This window comes from Fundulus heteroclitus, chromosome 11, assembly GCF_011125445.2.
Source record: "Fundulus heteroclitus isolate FHET01 chromosome 11, MU-UCD_Fhet_4.1, whole genome shotgun sequence".
Lineage (NCBI taxonomy): Eukaryota > Metazoa > Chordata > Actinopteri > Cyprinodontiformes > Fundulidae > Fundulus > Fundulus heteroclitus.
The window spans coordinates 17,490,359-17,501,345 of record NC_046371.1 but is presented as its reverse complement, the minus strand read 5'-3'; the positions used below and the strand labels follow the sequence as shown (position 1 = coordinate 17,501,345).

At 39.3% G+C, this 10,987-nt stretch overlaps 1 protein-coding gene across 1 annotated transcript; it reads left to right on the top strand.

The window, feature by feature from the left end:
* The first annotated feature begins 6,568 nt into the window (after positions 1-6,568).
* Positions 6,569-10,534, top strand: LOC105937381 (high mobility group-T protein). The gene is made up of 5 exons (XM_012878658.3): positions 6,569-6,704; positions 8,980-9,140; positions 9,282-9,427; positions 9,527-9,701; positions 9,793-10,534. The coding sequence occupies exons 2-5, from the start codon at positions 8,994-8,996 to the stop codon at positions 9,931-9,933; spliced, it is 609 nt and encodes a 202-aa protein (XP_012734112.1). The 5' UTR covers positions 6,569-6,704; positions 8,980-8,993; the 3' UTR covers positions 9,934-10,534.
* The last annotated feature ends 453 nt before the right edge of the window (positions 10,535-10,987 follow it).

Below are 10,987 nucleotides of genomic sequence, written 5' to 3'. Positions count from 1 at the left end.
TATGTCGCTTACTGTGCGTCTACTTGCATTGTGCCCTAACACCCCCATCACACATTTACCCCACACAATCCCGACTCTTACGCTCACCCTCCTCCTTTAAGCCCCTCCTGTATCTGCGGCTCTCCTGTCGTCTATTTTCCTCTTGATGACAAAATGAATTTGCATATCTTTCCCAGGGTGTGCTCACTAGAATGCATAAACATGAGCCGGCTATAGCTTCCTGCCATGGCATCTCCTGGTGCAAAGTGAGGCACAGACAGGCAGCATGAAGGAAGACATGTGGCCTGAGTCTGGGTTGTGATTGGCATTTGGAATCAGTTCAGCCTTCTCGTTCTGGATTCAAGGATATAGATAAAGTCTTTGTCAGCCATTTTTCTTTGTTTCTGTAAGCTATTATGAATAGAATAACATTTGGGTTTGATTACAATGTACAAATACATAATAGGGAATCATTTTAAGCACCAATAATAAAAATAACATATGACTATATTTAGAATAGCATGACTGACTCCCTCTCTTGTTTAAAGGGACAGACAATCCTCTAAAAGTCATTTTATCCAGGAAGGTTAAGCAGCACGAAAACAATGCAGTGGACCCTCATTCATTATCTGTAAACAGTTTGACGGATATTAGGGCTTCATATAAAAAAATCCACATTTGTTTTAGATTTCAAAGATACAATATACCAATACCAATATATACATCTGCAATATACTTTGTCTGTAATTCAACTACAGTATATACAGAAAGCAGCAACATGAATATGTTACAATGTACCCCTTTGCCAATTCATGTCCTTATTTTGAACCAAAGTAGTGTTATTTAATTCCTTACTTCCAGTTGTGTCTATAAAAGACCAGTTTGTATCTATGTACTTAAAACAAGGCACACTATTTTCATGAACTAAGGAGATAATTAATCATATAAATTGTTCAGATCTCACAAGTTACTAAATTCAGCTCTATATTGTCATCTGAGGCTATGCTTATTTTATTTTGGTTTTGGGCCAATTAAATGTATTAAATATGACATTTGATTGAACCCCAGATTACACTAAAATAGCTATACATGTAACTATAAGCATCAGCTGTCAAAGCTCCCTTATGGATATAAGTTGACACGTCCAAAACTGCAAAGCTACCACATGACGAAAGTGGTCAAACTTTCAGACCTTAGTTACATTGCAAAACTTGCAAAACCATGAAAAAAAATTAGTAAATATTCTGGCAAATTATAATAACAAGTTAGAAGGTCACAAATAGGTGCATTACATTCATTGGAAAGTTAAACTGCAATCTAAATATAAAAAGTTCTGTGATGGGATTGCGACCTGTACAGGGTGTGCCACAGATCCCACTCAATGACAGTTACAGATGAGTACCAGCTACCCTCGGACCCTGCAAGGACAAGCAGGTAGACAATGGATGAGTGGGTGTAACAATTCATAAATCAATGTCTGAACCTGTAATACTAAATCAGCTGGCAAAATTTCTTATACAACTTTATTGGTGCTATACCAGTGCATCAGCTTTCAAGTTTAAACCCAATCTATTATGCTAAAGTTAGATAACAGGACAGCATTAGTTATATGCATCTATCAGGATGTTAGCTAACAGCCACTAACACAATTTACTTGTTAAAAACGGCTTTAATACTATCATCTGAGAAGGGTCTAGCTGCGGCCACAGCCACTTAGCCTAACCTCATCCTCTAACACAAACCATAAAGACAGTGGTCATGTTTTATAGGACATGGGCATGTTTTTTTAAGGACAGAGGTGAGTTTTGCAGTGCCATGTGATTAGGACGAGGGAAAGTGACATGCCCTAGACATGACCAGGGTGACACTGGTGGTTTTGCCACAGATCGGTCTTCGGGGAGGAGGGTTTTTTACCCCCCCCCCCCCCATCAGGTTGAGGGAGGCTTTGTGGTGCCCAGCGGGCCTGAGCATTATTAGTTCGAGGTGTTGGCTCGCGGCGCTGCCAGGGGAAGCATGCAAGGGGTGCAGTTTCTGAGCAGTAAAGTGATGTTAGCAGCATCATTGCTGACATGGGCCAACGTTCACAGCAATAGCAAACTAAACACTATCGATCAATGCTCGCAAATCCAACCCGAACACGGGGCTATGATGGTGAAAGCATGTACGGTTTGAACCAATAGGAAAGTTTAACTGCAATAGCCACCTTTCAACCCTAACAGGGCAGCACTAAGATGGTTTTAAGACAAATATTACAGAACTAAACAAGTTCACATGAAATTGTTAAAACTTGCACAGTAACATTCAAATAGCACCTTTAGTTTAAACAGTTTACCTGCAAAAAAGTCGATATGGGGGTGACTTACACTTTAACTAATGCTATCAACTATACCAGGGACTCCCAAAGTGGGGGGCACAAGTCACAAGACACCTTTTGGGTGTCGCAAATTGATTTGTTGCTGATGTGCTAAAAGAGTTAGTCTTTCCCTATTGGTGAAACCAATACCAAACTAATATGATACCAGAAGGTAAGTAAGTTTTTATAAAAATACTACTTTATTCTCATAATGCTTTATTCTATGCTTTATTATTGTGATATGATACTAAAGTTAGGTAGTGTTAAAGCTTCCTTTGCTTTGTAAGTCATTATATGGAACATTGAGAAAATTTTAATTGAATGTATTTATGTTTTTCACTTTTTGGAGGAGCTAAGGTAACATAACAAAAGTTTACATTGTTATTCCTTTACACAAAAATCTACTGCATAATTTATGCAATAGAAACTTTAGCTTTTGACATCTGCTGATCCAAAAAGCAATTACGGAAACATGACCTTTTCAGTACCTCTTGATTGTGCAATTAATTCAACTAGTGTAACAGCAGTATATCAATTTTTGATTTGAGGCTATTTTGTTAAAGTTTTAACACTCACATTCTGAATGATAAAAAAGGTGAAACCCTATTAAAATATTACATGACATTTTACAGTCCTGTGGCAAACAAGTATTAAACCATATAACAAAGTTCTATTGTTATTAAATAATTTACACATAACACACTCAAATACATTCAAACTTACAATCTGTTTTATCTGTGTAATAGCCTATGTCTTTTGGTACACTAATAACCCAAGTGTCGTCGTGTCTTTGGGCAAAAACTATAACCCCACATCTTGTATTTTTTATACACTCAAGATAAACGTACTATATCTAAGCCCAAAATTAGATTCATAGTTGTTATTAATCAGCTGGAAGTTTGCTTCTGATAGGAAATGAAATGGCCATCTCTCAAAAGACGATAAAACAACATAGAGGGTATCAATCGTGAAAAGAATAGTATTAATATTTTATTAAAAACTGCCTATTAAAATGATTTTTATTTCAATCAAGTTTATCTATAAAGTCTCAGTTTACAACCCAAGTCATCTTAAGACACTTTACAGACACTTGATTCTGTCATCAAAACCCAGCTAGGGAAACCCAGCTGACTGCATCAAGTCACTGACTTGCTGGATTCACTCCTCCTGGGTGATCATATTTTAACAGTGGACAGTCACTTTCATTGTGTGGTTGACTTTACGGCAGTCCGTCATAACAGGCATACATATAGTGACAGTGGAAAGGAAACCTCCCCTTTAAAAGAAGGAAGCGTCCAGCAGAACCAGACTCAGTGTGAACAGCCATCTGCCATAACCAAGTGAGGATTTGAGAAGTCAGAGCAGACACACAAAAAGAACACAGAAGCACTGATCTAGGATTACTTTCATAGCAACAAATCGCTATGTCCATGAGAGAGAGAAACTCTGAGAGACAGGGCCAATTGTATCATCTATAGGAGAACATGAAGATGTTGGCAGCAGAAGCTAAGCCGATCCCCCTCTCCGGTATGATGTCACAGCTTAACAGAACCCAAAGCCAGGTGGAGTTACTGTGAGGAAAAAAACATGGAAAGAACATAAAGTTAAAAGATGAAAAAACAGCAAGCAACACAGAACTGGAGAGTAGTAGGAGAATGTAGCACAATGAGGCAAAGTGGAGTGTATGTCCTCCATCACCCTAAGCCTATAACAGCATAACTACAGAGATAGCTCAGGAAAGCCTAAGCCTCTCTAACTATACATTTTATCAAAAAGCAAAGTGTTAAACATATTTTTAAAAATAGACAAGTTGTCTACCTCATGGACTAAGACTGGGATTTGGTTCGACAGTAGAGGTGGTAAACTAAACAATCTTTTTCACATCCTACTTTTTACTCTCTAGGAGCCACCATTAAACCTGTGCTCTGTTGGGAACATATGGAGCCCTTATTATGATTGTTGCCCAGTTTTATCCATGTTTCCACTGGTATTTCAACAATTTAGACAAGATCTAAGCGTTTAATGTGGAAAGTTCTTCTCAGCATCACCCTAATTTTTAGCTCCTTCCAAAGATCTTCATCAGCTTAAAGTTTGTCCACTCAAACATAAATATTACTTCTAGTCAGAAGAAATATGTTTGTTAAATGAAAATAAAACTCAATCCGCACAGGGTATGAATAATTCTGTGGTTACCTGTATATTAGCATATGAAATTTAAATTACAATAAATTACATGAATTGTACATACTGGTTTATAACAAGTAACACTTTCAATTAGAGGTAACATCTAAGTGCTACAATTTAGGTAACGGTATAAACTAAAACAACAGCATCCAAAATAAACACATGTTGCCGCATTAGTTTCATTTCTTTACTCATTAGTCTCCAATAGACCTGTCTTTATCAGAAATAAGTACTTTGTTATCTTTCAGCCAGCTACTGTACAGTGTCTTGCAAAGTATTCATACCCTTTTAAACTTTAGCATATCTTGGGCTGCAACAGCAAACTTTAGTACATTTCATAGTGATTTGAACTGAACTGTAAATGATACATGGTTTTCAAGGTTTGTTTGTTTTTTATTGGAAAAATGTGATATGCACATGTGTTCTGCCCCTTATATAATGCTGGACATAGCAAACTTGTGAAGGAAGTATTCTGGTCTGATGAGATCCAAACTGAGCTTTTTGGCCTACATGCAAAATGCAGTGTATGAAAACTCACACTGCAAAGCACCCAGAACACACCACAGTTAAACATGGTGGTAGTAGCATCATCCCTCTTTTCAGCAGGTACAGGGAAGCTGATCAGAATACCAGAGAAGATAAACGGCACTAAACACAGGCAATTCTGGAAGATAACCTATTGTAAAAGACTTGTGTCTGGGCCAAACATTTGCATTCCAGCAGGACAACAATATGCAGCCAGAGATACAACCAAATAGTTTAGATCAAAATATGTGTTAGAAAGACCAGTCAAAATCCTGACCTAAACTCAAACTAGAACCTGTGGCAAGACTTGAAAACCTATGTTTGCCGACACTTTCTATCCAATGTGACTGCAATTTTCAAAAAAGAATTTGAAATATGTAAACCTCTTGTTACAAATATACCCTAAAAAGTCTTGCAGCTGTAACTGCAGCCAAATGGATTTCGAGCAAATATTGCCTACATCGTGTTGAACACAAATGCGTTGCACTTTTCATGTTTTTATTTGTAAAAACATTTTTAAAACCTTGTATCATTTTCAAAATACTTCACCACCGTTTTGCTGCTCCATCACACGGAAAAAAGAAATGTACGGTTGTACCATACCATACTTATTTGTATAGCACTTTTTATAAAACACACTGTTGACCAAAGTGCTGCATAAGTAAAATACAAGACAAAGATAAAAACAATTACCACCTTAAAACGTGAAAAAGATTTAAAGGGGTATGAATACTTTTCTTCAATTCATGCACTAAATGTCAAACAAAGTTTATGTTCTGCAAAAAAAAATTAAGAGGATGTTTGCACGCCAATATATATATATATATATATATATATATATATATATATATATATATAAATGAACCTGCATGCATGTTTACTGGTCAAAATTGCCAAAGGCAAAATAGCTGTCTGTTGATGATAAAATTGCTTTATTTGCATTAGAGAGGGAGAGAAACTCCTGTCTAGTTCATAAATTAGAAACAGTGCTTAGGGGATATGCAGGGAGATAAACAGAAATAAAGTTCCGTTTTCATTTTAGTGTAAAAATCGCCTTTTTGTTTTAAATCTCGTGAATGGTTATCAAATACAGGATGACTAACTGCTTCATGCATCCTATAGATTGGAAAACACAATGTTCTTACACGCATTTTTAATAGCTTAATTTGCAAATAAGCTCATGCAAAGAAAGGTATGCACCGCGGAGTCGTTAGCTCGAGAGGGGTAAAAAACCCTCCAACGCCGGCCGCTCAACATTTAGCAGTCGCCCCGTTTATCGACCACAAGCCCTGCGTGTTCTCCCATTCATTTAACTCGCCTACTGTACACTGTGCTCAACGTAGTGAATTCAATACTATGGCAAACACACTACACTACTACCAGCTCTAGCAGCATGCTCGCGACTCCAATGTTTTTGTATCCACCCGCCTCGCAAAACTTCGGTGACGTTTCACAAAAGAGGACCAATGGGACCTCGTCTTCTATTAGGACAATGAAAAGCCTCCGACCAATCCGGGGCGCGACAGAGCGGGCGCTGGCCAATGGGGTGCGAGCCCCGTCGAGAGTAATGTTGAGCGAGCCGAAGACTGAAGACACTGCGTATCGCCTGTGTTCCCTCATAGACAGCCATTGCAGAGCATTGAGATCCAGCGATAGTCAGTTGGTAAGTATCGTACACACGAATATTTTAAGTGTTTCAAATGATGAAGACGGAGATAACAATCCTAAACATCTTACTTATGTGTTTGCCTTGGACGGCCATGAAACAATGTTGTGTTTTTTAAAAATATACATATTGCGAGAAAGCTTTAAAAATAACAGCAAAAAAAAATTGCCGGCTTTAATCAGGTAACATCACATTACTCTGCTCTATAAGTGTGGGGCAGACGCTCTGTTTAGAAAAAAAAAGAACAAATAAAAATTAACCCTGCTTAAATTCGACGAAAACTGCGCATTTTGGTAAATACGAATAATTTTGTATATTACAGTCGTCCTATTTGAAAGAAATGAAGGCGAACCAAACTGTAGTTATCGTGCAAAAAATTCAAGAATATCTAGCGGACAACACGATAGGCGACAATGGTAGAAGCCTCACCGTTAGCTAGCCATTGCAGTGCATTGCGAAGCTGAACGCCTGTCATGCGAAGACTGACAAGAGTACAGGTCCGAAATAAAGGCATAAAAAATCCCGAAAGCTCGAGAAAAACCGAGACCATCCCGACATATGTGCGGATGATTATTTGTTCGCAAAACTTCGGCCGATAAGACAGTGAAAAAAAAAATTACCTCACGATCTGAGCTTTACTGTAATGGCTGACTGTATTCGCATAGGAAACAAGGCAGCGAGGCGAACGGGGAAGCCAGGGACAGAGGCGCAGTTCGCTTCAACTTTTTCTGGCCGGCTTTTCGCGAAAATCAAACCGGCAACTATTAGATTTTACCGCGGCAAAACAAAGAACGATCCTTCGCGGATCGATTGACGCCGCGGGGGCATTTTTCCGACGTTTGGAAAGGCTCGAAATCGGCTGTGGAAACCGAGCAAGTCGCCGCGGTCGCTCTGCCCTCTATTGCATGCAGTGCAATGGCTGTGCGCTGACACAAAGAGAAGGAGCCATATTCTCCATGTTAGTGGATGAAGACGAGCGGCCATTAGGAGCTCATAGAAACCAAGTCAGTAGCACAGCCCGCTCATAGACACAGCGCAGACCCAATGTATTACTATACAAGGCGGCGAGTGCAATAGGAAATCCATCGGGGGAAATATTTGGTCAGGATCGGCGGCTTTTCGGACGTTTTTGTCGCGTTGCAAAGCGGACCGGGAGGCGGGAGGAGACATTTGAGGGGGACTTTCTTTCATGAAGAAGGCATTCTCACAAAATGGAAGAAGAAATATTGCTGTCGTTGTTGACCTCCTTTTCCTCAACGAAAGCCTTATATGCGCCATTACTACTGCGCTCGACGCAGCTTAGCTGGGACTTACAGTAGGCTTTAATGGGCGGAAAACGACGGGTTTTAAACACAATTTGAAGCTTATTAACCGGGGAAAGGAGGAGAAAAAAAATTAGACTTTTAAAGGGGAGTTGTTTTGTCACACAACCACGCGATTTTAAGGATGATTTGGTGAATAAAAAGCGCATTTTCATCCAAAAAACGAACTTTTGCTGTTTAACTTATTTTTTGTAACGGGAACATAAACTCGTCACAGGAGGGTTATTTTTTTAGTCTGTTTTACATTTTTACGCTACGTTCAAGGTTTGTTGCTTCTTAGGTGAACTTGGTGGGGGAAACTTTTTAAGGAGCGCGCCGATTAAAAAAAACAAATAATAATAGTACTAAACATTTTTATTTCTTAGTGATTTGACATTTTTTTTAGCACTTTCTAGCAGACACAATAAGCAGAGCCAAGACCGGTGAGTTTCATGTTTGGAGGACCACCGTGCAGATTGCGTCAATAAATAAAGTCATTTTCATCGCATCAGCTCCGTCATTGCAGGGCGGTTTATTTTAGTGGGCTGCGTTAAGTGGTCCTGACTCGGGTTGACAGCAGGCGGGGCCACGGGGGCTTCCGTAGATGCTCACACTTTAAAGTAGGGCGTTTCAAAGGCTATTAAACGCGTAAACAATACCACATTGTTTATTTTTTTTATAATTTATTACTTAAAACGACCTACTCCATTATCCAATCACAGGCTTTCAAAACGGTTTTGGAGCATGTTCTAGCGTTTATTTTTTTCTAGAGATGCAATTTGATCAGCTCTGATTGTCATCAGTCTATCAGTGGATCAAATCATTTTAATTAAATAAAATACAATAAAAATCTGCTGATACTTGCATTTATCATGTTTTTTTTTTTTTTACTGTTTCTGATCAAATAGAAAATCATGTGTGTCTCTAGCATTTGAAGGTGCACAGTTAACCTGAACCTCATTCTTTTATAGACACTGCCGCCAAGATGGGGAAAGATCCAACTAAGCCGAGGGGGAAGATGTCCTCCTATGCCTACTTCGTCCAGACCTGCAGAGAGGAGCATAAGAAGAAACACCCCGAAGCATCAGTGAACTTTGCAGAGTTCTCCAAGAAATGCTCCGAGCGATGGAAGGTAGCTCACGTTCACGACGACCGCTCACTGTTTGCACTCAAACAAAGTAACTCGAGGAAAACATTAGAGATTGGTCTGTGCCCTGCGGGTGTTTTCCGCGAAAGGTGGGTCAGTCATGGAAGTTACTTCCTCTGCTTTCAGACGATGTCTGCCAAGGAGAAGGGCAAATTTGAAGACATGGCGAAGCAAGATAAGGCTCGCTACGAGAGGGAGATGATGAGCTACGTGCCAGCCAGGGGTGGCAAGAAGAAGAAGTTCAAGGACCCCAACGCCCCCAAGAGACCCCCGTATGTACCGCTTTTAAAATTCAGCTTAGGTACTGTGTTCAAGCAACGCTGTTTTTGTTTAAATAGTGCTCATTAATATTTCCCCCCTTTCTCCCACAGATCTGCTTTCTTCATCTTTTGCTCAGAGTTCCGCCCTAAGGTGAAAGGCGAGAGCCCCGGCCTCACCATCGGAGATGTCGCCAAGAGGTTGGGCGAGATGTGGAACAGCACCGCGTCAGAGGACAAGCAGCCCTACGAGAAGAAGGCGGCTAAACTGAAGGAGAAATACGAGAAGGTAAAATTGACTCGTCGCTCGTTTCGACGCGCTCTCCTTCTGAAAGTCCAACCACGAGTTAAACACAAGGACATACTTTACTCCTTCACAGGACATCGCAGCTTACCGCGCTAAGGGCAAAACGGGCAGCAGCGCACCGGCAAAGGCCCCCGCCAAGGCCGAGAAGGACGACGACGACGACGATGAAGACGACGACGAGGAAGAGGATGACGACGACGAGGATGATGATTAGAACGGCGGGCAATATATAGTGGTCATTTTCTTGTTTATAAAGCATTTATCCCCCTTGTCCACACTTCACTTGCTAAAAGAAAATACAATAGTAACAAAGGGGTAAAAAAAAAAAACAACAAAATGAATAAAACCAACAAAAAAAAAATAATGCCAACATAAAGGCTGTGTATATCAGTTGTTTTTATGCTGTACAGTTTTTGTTTTGTTTTGTTTTTTTCCTTTTTTGTATAGTTAACACTACACAAGTATGGTGTCTGTATCCTTCTGCCAGTCTTATTTTCTTCCCAGTGGTAGTTTTTCTAGACCACTATCCTGCCTGGTACAGTGTAAAGGTGTGGGCTTACAGTATTTCCCTTAGCTAGCAGTGAACAGCACATAAAAAAAAAAAAAAAAAACCCGTCGGAGTTAGATCTGAGTGTTTCCTTCAGTTTTATTTTCCTTTCCGTGTGTTTTTATTTCACACATGTTATCAGAATTGACGTATCACAGTTATTTTACTGATCTTTATGTACTACTGTAATCCTTAAAAATAATAAAAAGAAAAAAACTTGTTTATTGTTGAACTTTAAATTGCTTCTGATGTCAATAAACTTTTTTTTTAATAAAATGGGTTCTGTGTGGTGTTGGGGAAAATCTAGTCTAGTGTGACCTTTTAGATTTAGCAGCAAAAGGAAATGAGCATGATATACTTAAAATATTTCTTTGTTGCTAAAAAAAAAAAATGCAGATTTACATAATTGTCTTGTGGTCTGACGTAAGAAAAACCTCTTCTTGAACTCTAGCATCTTTGTCACTAACAGGTGTGGGCATAAAACAGTGTTCTGGCTCCATCCATGTTCTCATTATTCACATCTAACAGCACTTCAGTAAACCGGACGGTTTTTCCTGGATGTAAGATCGAAACTAAAATGTAACGGTGATTGAGCTGTGGGTAGGACAAAATAGGGCAATAGTTCAGCTACACATTTTTACCCCTCAGACTACAAATAGGATCACTTTTATAGTCCATCACATTTCCTGAGATGTAGATTTGTCATTAGTTGTTGAAAGAG

Coding starts and splice junctions, on each gene's coding strand:
- LOC105937381 (XM_012878658.3), top strand. CDS start 8,994: ATGGGGAAAGATCCAACTAAGCCGAGGGGGAAGATGTCCTCCTATGCC. Junction 9,141..9,281: donor AATGCTCCGAGCGATGGAAG/GTAGCTCACGTT, acceptor CTCTGCTTTCAG/ACGATGTCTGCCAAGGAGAA. Junction 9,702..9,792: donor TGAAGGAGAAATACGAGAAG/GTAAAATTGACT, acceptor ACTCCTTCACAG/GACATCGCAGCTTACCGCGC.